General features: G+C 44.4%; 1 protein-coding gene across 1 annotated transcript in view; it reads left to right on the forward strand.

Annotated features, from left to right (window-relative positions):
* TRMO (tRNA methyltransferase O) overlaps nt 1-11,771 on the forward strand; it is a 36,032-nt gene extending 24,261 nt beyond the window's left edge. Inside the window, exons 3-5 of the mRNA XM_044286096.1 lie at nt 1,733-1,890; nt 6,986-7,555; nt 11,240-11,771. Of these exons, the coding sequence (XP_044142031.1) occupies nt 1,733-1,890; nt 6,986-7,555; nt 11,240-11,457 (946 nt within the window). The 3' untranslated portion in view covers nt 11,458-11,771. The remainder of the gene's footprint in view (nt 1-1,732; nt 1,891-6,985; nt 7,556-11,239) is intronic.
* The last annotated feature ends 214 nt before the right edge of the window (nt 11,772-11,985 follow it).

An 11,985-nucleotide genomic window follows, 5' to 3' on the forward strand; every position in this document is an offset into this window, starting at 1 on the left:
AGTTTGAGATGCCTGCTCTAGTAGCACCCTTTTGGATCTTCTGTCTTTTCCATCAGACACAGTGCCATCGGTTAGGCCCCTTCATACGAGCGTGAGCGGATTAGGTCCGGATGCGTTGCAGATGCGTTCAGTGAAAAATGCTCAATTTCACAAGCAAGTTCATTCAGTCTTGTATGCGATCGTGTTCAGTTTTTATCGTGCGGGTGCAGTGCGATTTAATGCGTTTTGCATGCGTGTGATAAAAAAACTGAAGGTATACAAACAACATCCCTTAGCAACCATCCGTGAAAAACGCATCGCATCCGCACTTGCTTGCAGATGCGATTTTTCACGCAGCCCCATTCACTTCTATGGGGCCAGAAAAACGCAGAATATAGAACATGCTGCAACGCAGAAGTGATGCGTGGAAAAACGACGCTCATGTACACAGCCCATTTAAATAAATGGGTCCAGATTTCGCATTGCACCCACGTGGAAAACTTGCTCGTCTGAAGGGGGCCTTAAAGGGTTTCTACCACCAGAAATACTGTTATGTAGCTGACTGACATTAACGATGCGCTAATGTCAGCACTACATACCAGTATGTTTCTAACAGTAGTTCCTGCAGCCGTTTTTGTTAAAAACGTACTTTTATAGATATGCTAATGAGCCTCTAGGTGCTATGTGGGCGTCATTAGCACGTAGAGGGCTCCGTTCACTAACCATTTCAGCTGCCCATCGCGTTCCTCCAGCCCGCCCCGCTCCTGTTGATTGACGTGAAACTTCTCAGAATCTCGTACCAATTCCTGCGCCGTGCGCTTCTGTATTAGGCGCAGTGAGTGAATGCTGCGCTCCTGGTGCCGGCTTCCTCACTGTAACATAGTTGGCGCAGGCGCAGTGAGGAAGCCGGCGCCGGGAGAATACAGAAGCGCACGGCGAAAGCGCGGGAATTGGTACGAGATACCGAGAAGTTTCACGTCATTCAACAGGAGCGGGGCGGGCTGGAGGGACGCGATGGGCGGCTGAAATGGTTAGTGGACGGAGCCCTCTAGGTGCTAATGACGCCCACATAGCACCTAGACTCATTAGCATATCTATAAAAGTACGTTTTTAACAAAAACGGCTGCAGGAACTACTGTTAGAAACATACTGTTATGTAGTGCGGACATTAGCGCATCGGTAATGTCAGTCAGCTACATAACCGTATTTCTGGTGGTAGAAACCCTTTTAATGGGACAAGGGGGGCATTATCATAAATACAGTAGCTCTTATATTTGATTTAAAAATCAAGCGTAATTTTAAATGGGTTTTTCAGGAGTACAGTGTTCACAACCTATCCTCAGGTTAGGTCATCGTTAATAGATTGGTGGAGGTCCAACTCCCAGCACTTCTATTGATTAGCTTTGAGAAGAGGCTGCATCTTAATGACCACGGTTCTGTTTGTTGTATAGTGGCTGTGCTTGATATTGCACCCCTGGCGTATTCACTTGAATGGGTGTGAGCTGCTCATAAGCCATGCGACTGATGAACCTGATGTTACTGCCCTAGGAAGTGGCAGCAACGCTCATTGCTGCTGCCTCTTCAAACAGCTGATCTGTGAAGGGTCGGGATTTGGATTGATGACCTTGCCGGAGGATAGGACATCAGTATTTTTCTCCTGGAAAACCCCTTTAATACCCTGCTCTTTTGTGAAGCATTTTATAGTGAATTTTTTTTTCCTGATAATAATGTAGCATAATTTTTCCTGTCTTAGGATTTTGTTCATTTTTCATAAGAATGGACATTTAAGTTGGAAGGCAAAAGTCCGGCCACCAAGACTTAACGGTGAAAAGACTGGAGTTTTCTCTACAAGAAGTCCTCATCGACCCAATGCAATTGGCCTTACATTGGCTAAACTGGATAAAGTAGAAGGTAATGTTACGTTAAGTGTGTGTATATGTATATATATATGTATGTATGTATATATATATATATATATATATATCTATATCTATCTCTATCCAAAAACGGAACAGCACCTCCTGATATAAATCGCAGGTGCAAGCTACCCGGCATAATACAGCAAACAAAAAACAGTAGCAGCACACCACTATATGCGTTAAGACTAAGTAAACAGGTGAATGTGTGAACAGGGTCAAAAATACATGACGCCATATAGTTACTGCAAGGCAGTGGAGAAGCTCTTAGCGCATATTATTGATCAAAAATATGTCGGGCCCACCTTCTGGACGGCAAGGTCGCTTCTCATCTGGTGGGACCTACTCTAACACGGAATGTCCAGCTCCATTGTTTCTCTGATTAAAAGCACCAAGGGGTGGGGGATGGGCGAGGAGTGCTAAGTTCCACAGAGGATGCCTGGTCCTCTATAATATATAGAGATAGATAGATATAGAGATATATATATATATATCTCTATCTATCTATCTATCTATCTATCTATCTCTATCTCTATCTCTATCTATCTATCTATATCCAAAAACGGAACAGCACCTCCTGAGACAAATGACACATTCACCTGTTTACTTAGTCTTAGCGCATATAGTGGTGTGCTGCTACTGTTTTTGCTATATATATATAGGTCTTTCCACTGCAAAATCAGGGATGCTGAGAGTGGAATCTGGGGCAATCAACTGATGGCCCCAGGAGTGGCCTTTTGAAAGGGGTTGCCTCTAATGAGACAACCTCTTTAAAGGGAGTCTCTCACCACTATATGGCCATATACAGTGCTTACATTGCACTATCGCACACCTATACATGAATGTAATGGTACCTTTTGTCTTTGTCTTTACACTTGCAGAAGCTGGAAAATCAAACTTTGATTGATATGCAAATGAGCACTCGCAAGTGCCCAGGGGTGGCGTTCACTATGTTGGTGCCCAGGCTGATCTGCCTTTTTTTTCATTGTTCCCCCGCCCCAGCCTCTGCATATGCCCGCCCTTTTATTCCCTTGCGTCATCCTTCGGGCCGCAGAGGCTGGGGCGGGGGAACAATGAAAAAAGGCAGAGCAGCCTGGGCACTTGGGAGTGCTTATTTGCATATCAATCAAAGTTTGTTTTTCCAGCTTCTGCAAGTGTAAAGACAAAGGTACCATTACATTCATATATAGGTGTGCGATAGGACAATGTAAGCACTGTATGCTGTAGGCCATATGGAGGTGACAGACTCCCTTTAACCGCTACAGGACCGCCGTACGCAGGATTGCGTCCTGCCGGCGGCCCTGCTCTTCTGGGTGGACGCATATACGCGTCCTCCCGCGAGAGCCGAGATTTCCTGTGAACGCGCGCACATAGGCGCGCACGCTTACAGGAACGGAAGGTAAGCAAGTGGATCTCCAGCCTGCCAGCGGCGATCGCTCGCTGGCAGGCTGGAGATGTGATTTTTTAACCCCTAACAGGTATATTAGACGCTGTTTTAATAACAGCGTCTAATATACCTTCTACCTGGTCCTCTGGTGGTCCCTTTTGTTTGGATCGACCACCAGAGGACTCAGGCAGCTCACTAAAGTAGCTCCAAACACCACTACACTACACTACACCCCCCCCCCCATCACTTATTAACCCTTTATGAACCACTGATCACCCCTGATCACCCCATACAGACTCCCTGATCACCCCCCTGTCATTGATCACCCCCCTGTAAGGCTCCATTCAGACGTCCGTATGATTTTTACGGATACATGGATCGGATCCGCAAAACACATACGGACGTCTGAACTGCCTTGGCTTTTTAGGGGCCCTAAAGCGTGAGAAGAAGTCTGGGATCCAAATGTCTAAAAATGCCCTCCTAAAAGGAATTTGGGCCGCTTTGCGCATCTAGTCTGCAAAAAAGTGTGACACATGTGGTATCGCCGTACTCAGGAGAAGTTGGGGGAATGTGTTTTGGGGTGTCATTTTGCATATCCCCATGATTGGTGAGATAAATATCTTGGTCAAATGCCAACTTTGTATAAAAAAATGGGAAAAGTTGTCTTTTGCCGAGATATTTCTCTCACCCAGCATGGGTATATGTAAAATGACACCCCAAAACACATTCCCCAACTTCTCCTGAGTACGGCGATACCACATGTGTGACACTTTTTTGCAGCCTAGGTGGGCAAAGGGACCCACATTCCAAAGTGCACCTTTCGGATTTCATTTTTTACAGATTTTGATTGCAAACTTCTTCTCACACATCTGGGCCCCTAGAATGCCAGGGCAGTATAACTACCCCACAAGTGACCCCATTTTGGAAAGAAGACACCCCAAGGTATTTTGTGATAGGCATAGTGAGTTCATGGAAGTTTTTATTTTTTGTCACAAGTTAGTGGAATATGAGACTTTGTAAGAAAAAAATATAAAAAATCATAATTTTCCGCTAACTTGTGACAAAAAATAAAAAGTTCTATGAACTCACTATGCCCATCAGCGAATACCTTAGGGTGTCTACTTTCCGAAATGGGGTCATTTGTGGGGGTTTTCTACTGTCTGGGCATTGTAGAACCTCAGGAAACATGACAGGTGCTCAGAAAGTCAGAGCTGCTTCAAAAAGCGGAAATTCACATTTTTGTACCATAGTTTGTAAATGCTATAACTTTTACCCAAACCATTTTATTTTTTTTTACCCAAACATTTTTTTTATCAAAGACATGTAGAACAATAAATTTTGCGAAAAATTTATATATGGATGTCGTTTTTTTTTGCAAAATTTTACAACTGAAAGTGAAAAATGACATTTTTTTGCAAAAAAATCTTTAAATTTTGATTAATAACAAAAAAAGTAAAAATGTCAGCAGCAATGAAATACCACCAAATGAAAGCTCTATTAGTGAGAAGAAAAGGAGGTAAAATTCATTTGGGTGGTAAGTTGCATGACCGAGCAATAAACTGTGAAAGTAGTGTAGTGCAGAATTGTAAAAAGTGGCCTGGTCATTAAGGGGGTTTCAGCTAGCGGGGTTGAAGTGGTTAAGCAAGAGTGCTTAGGAAATAAGCTGTACTATCTATTTAATTTGTATGAAAATAGAGGATATGTATTTTTACTCAAAATATATTTATATTGCAAAACATGATCCCATGTCTGGTGATTGTACATGGTGAACCTCTCAAGCTTTGGTGAACTTATACTGCATCAGGATAAGGCCTCATGCACACAACAGTATTTTTTCACGGTCCGCAAAACGGGGTTCCGTTGGTCCGTGATCCGGGATACGTTTTTTCGTCCGTGGGTCTTCCTTGATTTTTGGAGGATCCACGGACATGAAAAAAAAGTCGTTTTGGTGTCCGCCTGGCCGTGCGTAGCCAAACGGATCTATCCTGAATTACAATGCAAGTCAATGGGGATGGATCTGTTTGACGTTGACACAATATGGTGCAATTGCAAACTGATCCGTCCCCCATTGACTTTCAATGTAAAGTCAGGAGTCCCTTTTATACCATCGGATCAGAGTTTTCTCCAATCCGATGGTATATTTTAACTTGAAGCGTCCCCATCACCATGGGAACGCCTCTGTTAGAATATACCATCGAATTTGAGTTAGATCGTGAAAACTCATATCCGACAGTATATGCTAACACAGAGGCGTTCCCATGGTGATGGGGACGCTTCTAGTTAGAATATACTACAAACTGTGCACATTACTGCCCCCTGCTGCCTGGCAGCACCCGATCTCTTACAGGGGGCTGTGATCAGCACAATTAACCCCTCAGGTGCCGTACCAATATCATTGGTGGCCAGTGTGCGGCCCCCCTCCCTCCCTCTATTGTATTATCATTGGTGGCCAGTGTGCGGCCTCCCCCGCCCCCCGCTCCCTCTATTGTATTTAGATCATTGGTGGCACAGTGTGCGGCCCCCCCTCCCTCTATTGTATTTATATCATTAGTGGGCAGTGTGCGGCCTCCCCCCTGATTATTGGTGGCAGCCGAGTTCCGATCAGAGTCCCAGTTTAATCGCTGGGGCTCCGATCGGTAACCATGGCATCCAGGACGCTACTGCAGTCCTGGTTGCCATGGTTACTTAGCAATATTAGAAGCATCATACTTACCTGCTGGCTGCTGCACTGTCTGTGACCGGCCGGGAGCTCCTCCTACTGGTAAGTGACAGGTCTGTGCGGCGCATTGCTTAATGATCTGTCACTTACCAGTAGGAGGAGCTCCCGGCCAGTCACAGACAGCGCAGCAGGTACCGATCGGAGCCCCAGCGATTAAACTGGGACTCTGATCGGAACTCGGCTGCCACCAATAATCGGGGGAGGGGAGGCCGCACACTGCCCACCAATGATATAAATACAATAGAGGGGGGGGGGCTGCACACTGTGCCACCAATGATATAAATACAATAGAGGGAGGGAGGGGGGGCCGGGGGGAGGCCGCACACTGTGCCACCAATGATATAAATACAATAGAGGTTGGGGGGGGGGGGGCCACCAATGAAATTGAAACTGGATCTCTTACAGGGGGCTATGATACGCACAATTAACCCCTTCAGGTGCGGCACCTGAGGAGTTAATTGTGCTGATCACAGCTTCCTGTAAGAGATCGGGTGCTGCCAGGCAGCAGGGGGCAGTCATGTACACAGTTCGTAGTATATTCTAACTAGAAGCGTCCCCATCACTATGGGAACGCCTCTGTGTTAGAATATACTGTCGGATCAGAGTTTTCACGAAGTGAAAACTCAGCTTTGAAAAAGCTTTTATGCAGACGGATCTTCGGATCCGTCTGTATGAAAGTAACCTACGATCACAGACTTGGATGCCAATCTTGTGTGCATCCGTGTTTTTTCACTGACCCATTGACTTGAATGGGTCCGTGAACCGTTGTCCGTCAAAAAAAATAGGACAGGTCCTAGTTTTTTTGACGGACAGGATACGCGGATCACGGAGGCGGATGACAAACGGTGCATTTTCCGAGTTTTCAACGGACCCATTGAAAGTCAATGGGTCCGCAGAAAATCACGGAAAACGGAACAACGGCCACGGATGCACACAACGGTCGTGTGCATGAGGCCTAATTGTAATGTATGTTCTTTTCCTCAGGTGACACTGTATATTTGTCTGGAATTGACATGATACAGGGAACACCAGTTATTGACATCAAGCCTTACATTGCTGAGTATGATTCGCCACGACCTAAAGGTTCTCTAAAGGAGTGTCTTGAAGAAGTAACCTCACAGGCAGAAGGTGGAGATGTGTCCAGTCCTGTGTTCCAGAGAAAAAATTCTGAACACAAAAAAAGATCTGAGCAAGATGACCATAACCCTTTCTTGGACATAGATGACCAATCTGTAGACAAATGTGACCTATCTGGCCAAATTTTAGACAATGTGTTGGAAACTGATAGTGAACCGTCTTCTGTTGAAGACACTTGCTCCTTGCCAGAGTTTTCTTCCAAACTGCTTGTAGAGGAGGACATCAAGAACCTGAAACAAAGTCAAGACTTACCTGGTCAAAGAAATGGAAGCTTCAGTGAAAGCCAAGACAAACCTGGCACCTGTGACAGTTTTGTTGCAAAATGGGTAACAGAGTCACCCGTGCCCAGATTAACAGTTAGATTTACACCTCACTCAGAAAAAGAATTGCGACAGTTCAAATCGTCATGTGAACAAGGTACGATGCAAAGATTTTAGTTTACTGTTATACTGCCATAATATTAACCCCTTCCCATCATCAACTATTTTAATTTTTTTATTTAATTTTCCTGCCGTAGTGACTGCTCTCCCAATCTGGTCATGGGATGGCTGTTTGTTTACCAGGAGCAGCCCACTCCACGTAAATGACCCCTTAGATGCCATGGTTGCCATTGACCATGGTATCTGAGGGGTTAAAGCAAACCTGTCACATTGAAATTCTGTAGGCAGCATGTTATAGAGCAGGAGGAGCTGAGCAGATTGATATTTAGTTTTGTGGGAAAAACTTGTAACTTATTCATTTAAATATCTGCTCTTTCAGGACTTAGTTGTCAATCACTGATAGGACCGTCTGCTTGACTTCAAAGTCCTGAAAGAGCAGATATTTAAATAAATAAATTGCAAGTTTGACTGAATCTTCTCCCACAAAACTACATATCAATTTGCTCAGCTCCTCCTACTCCAGAACATGGTGCCTTTAGCTCACAGTGTTCAACGTGACAGGTTTTCTTTAAATGCCCATGATCTGAGCTTACTTGGTTCACGGACACTGCCGGCTGGTGTTTTCTGAGTGGGCGACATCTGCATTTTTCAGAGGGTAAAAATGTTGGCATTAGGATCAGAGTGAGTTGAAAAATGAAGGAACTGATGCTCAAGCCTCCCCGCTTCCATCCCATTGCTGACTGCGTCTCTGCTGACAGGATCACGAAGTAAAGACCTTTGGGTATTTGGGCAAACTTGTAAAGCCTACCGCTACCATTTTTCCATGATTTCCATGATAAAAAACACTTTATAGGTGTTAATATACACTCAATGACAACAAATAATGCATCGTGGTAGAAATGTCATGGAAGGGCTTTCAAGTGGCAGTTTTCATCAGTAAATGCTTGCTCACACACAGTCTGCACACTTCTTTGACATGTCCGATTTCCACATTTAGCCAATAGAGCAGGGATGGCCAACCTGAGGCTCTCCAGCTGTTGCAAAACTACAACTCCCAGCATGCCCAGACTACCTACAGCTATCGGCTCACAGCAGGGCATGGTGGGAGTTGTAGTTTTACAACAGCTGGAGAGCCACAGGTTGGCCATGCCTGCAATAGAGCATTTATTTGACCAGCTGGGACTCCAGTTGCGGCATCTTATGAGTGTGCAGGATCTACAGGCCCAACAACAACATCTGTGAGCAAATGTGTCACCAGATACCATACGGAACCTCTGTTCCTCCATGCCCAATCTTATCTCATCTGCAGTACAGTTTGACAGTTTTCCTCAATAAGCTTAACCTTTCGCCTTATTGTAATTACTTTATATATCATCATTGCATTCACACATATGTAGTTTCATTCAATTCCAACAACTCTTGGTGCAGTATTTTTGTCAGTGAGTGTTTTTCTAATTGTTCTAAATACAGTTAAAGAGAAAAAAATATTTGCAGTTTAGAACACCCAGTTGTGTGTAAAATTCGGTGTGTAGGTCTTGCCCAAAGATGCTCTTTCTTGATATACTCCAGAAACTTGTTTGGCCTCTTTGTAGTAATGCATCGTGGACTACCCAATACCATGTGAAGCCTGGTTACAGGGACCAGACTAGCTGCTGCAAAGAGCAAGCCTTGATGTATTACTACAGGTAAGAGGTGGAACAGTTTCGATAAGTGTATTAGGAAATAATCTTTTCTATGCATAATTGGAGGTCCACTTTAAGGGTACCTTTACATTCTGGGAAATTCATGTCAGAAAAATCCAAGGCTGTAGAATCTGCAGCAAGATTCTGCTGCCAAGGATTTTCAGTTTAGATCAAGGGTTAGCTGCTGTGAAACTACAACTCTCAGCATGCACACTTGTTTGGTTGTTCTTGTAAGGCTACTTTCACATTAGAGTTAGCAGGGTCCAGCAGGCTGTTTCGGCAGGGGAACAGCTTGCCGGATCTGTACTAACGTTAGCCCATGCGTGCCGCCGGAAGTCTGCTCCGGCCCCATTCACAATAATGGGGCTGGGCCGGAGATGCAGCCGCAGCACGGCAAACATGTCCGGCCGCCTCTTGGCATGTTTGCTGTGCTGCGGCTGGACCTCCGGCCCGTCCCCATTATAGTGAATGGGTTCGTAGAGGACTTCTGGCCGCACACATGGGCTAGGGTTAGTCCGGATCCAGCAGGCTGTTTCCCTGCCAAAACAGCCTGCTGGACCCTGCTAACTCTAATGTGAAAGTACCCTAACTCCTGTAGAAGTGAATGGATCCTGGTGGGAGTTGTAGTTTTAAAGCAGTTGGAGTGCTGAAGGTTACGGATCCCTGGTTTACATGTTGTGACTCCGCCTGTGAACTTAGCCCCACTCAGTGGTTGTCCAGCCGCAGGGACTTTAACTGATTACTGTACCAAGTTGTACCTATTGGAAAAAATCCTGCTCACATGCACCTGCTGCGCCATTCTTGCTCAATAGATCCCTATGTTCCTTTAGAGGTTTTCCAATCCCTGTGCTGTAAACTTTTGGATGGATAGGGTCATTGCACTGCCGCAGCCAATTACTTGCCTCGGCAGTGATGTTTCCCGAAACAGCATGTTGCCTGAACACATGACACCGCTTAGGCTGGTCATTGGCTGCAGTGGTGCATGTAACCCCATCCATCCATCTGGGACTGGAAGATCACTGAACGGAGCTGGAATAGAGTATCAAGGAGCAGGTGAGTGAGTTTTTCCAGATGTGCAACACAATGCAGGAGTCCTCGAAGCTGGACAACCCCTTCAAGCGACACATGGGACAGGAATGTGGAAAATCCATGGTGTTTACAGTAGCAGCAAAATGGAAATCGCATCCACATGCTGCTGAAATAAAATCAATGCAGAAATTAAGCCGTGATGGGGATTTTATGTCGGCAGCTTGCTGATTTTAAGTTGCAAATTTTCACAGAATCGATTTTACTCTGCAATGCATAGTTTGCAATGAATATCTTGTTGAGCATTACGTCTTGTGTGGACGTACCCTATTGTTTACATATAATTTTTTTATTTTAACTTTATAGCACTAAACTCAAGTGGGCTGTATGGGTCAGAGCTCCATTTTAAGGGAAGAGTCCTCTTTAATCATTTTCTAACGTGTCATTAATAGCAGTATGTGCCCTATAACCCCTTTCAGTTGGTAGAATGAAGGGGCTACGGCAGGGGTCAGCATCCTCCGGCACTCCAGCTGGGGTGAAACTACATCTCCCAGCATGCACACTTGCTTGGCTGCTCTCTAAACTCTAACACAGGTGGAAAGAGCATGCTGGGAGTTGTAGTTGCACAGCAGCTGGAGTGCCGAAGGTTGCTGATCCTACAGCATTATGCCTCATTCACACATGGGAGTTTTGGTCAGTGATTTCCCTCAGTGATTGTGAGCTAAAACCAGGTGCGGCTCTAAACACAGAACAGATGAAGATCTTTCCCTTATACCTTATGTCTGTGGGGGCTCCAATCCTGGTTTTGGCTCACAATTACTGATGGAAATCCCGGACCAAAACACTGACATGTGAATGAGGCTTAATACTCTGAGGGATTTACCCATCCAATAGCTACCCATTTAGCAGGTGCCATTTTGTTTTTCAGCAATTCTAAAATGAATGTAAAGTGCATCGATCTAAGCAAAATCATTATATTAATCCTCTTCTCTTTTTTTTTTTTTTCACCTTAGGAGAACCGTCATTTCGCTTCTTTCAGTCTGTTGAGGAAGCAAAGTATGCAATAACTAAAATTCTCTCTGCTGACCCTCGATCAGTCTACAGAAGAAACCAGTGTCTGGATCGTCTCTTTTACTTTAGTCTTGATACCATTCACATCACCTGCTGGTTTGGGGATGGATTTGCAGAAGTACTTCAAATACAACCAGTTGCAGAGCAGGCCAAGACCTGATTCACAGGGTTATTTAGAAAAAAAAAGCACAAACCTGTTTTTACCTTTCACATTCATCATGGTTTTCAAAATCATTGAGGTCTGTTTTTGTGCCCAGAATTTGTCTCAGCAGTCCCCCTGTGATTTCTCAACTTGTCACCTGACCTGTGGATTTTTTTACTGTGTGTGTGTGTGTATATACTGTATATTTTTCTTCCGTGAATTTTATAAATTTTAATGTAAAATCCGGGGGGGAATGGATGAGTAGCAATGGTTTAAATTTTATATTTTTATTAAAAAAGATTGCTTTGCGCAAATTTATATTAGGTCTTAAATAAAAACATTTATATGATTGTAAATTTTGACATCTGTTTTTAAATTACACTAGCATAAAATGTAAAACTAAAGAAAAAACACTGAGTGAGCTGAGAGTGACCGAATATGAACTGCTAGTGGTGTACCCTTTATTTTGGATTCTGCACATGTTGTGGCTTCTCTTCTCACCGCGATACAGGCTGATGCTCAGGCATGGTAATGGAAATACATCCT

Source organism: Bufo gargarizans, chromosome 1 (genome assembly GCF_014858855.1).
Source record: "Bufo gargarizans isolate SCDJY-AF-19 chromosome 1, ASM1485885v1, whole genome shotgun sequence".
NCBI classification, from domain to species: domain Eukaryota; kingdom Metazoa; phylum Chordata; class Amphibia; order Anura; family Bufonidae; genus Bufo; species Bufo gargarizans.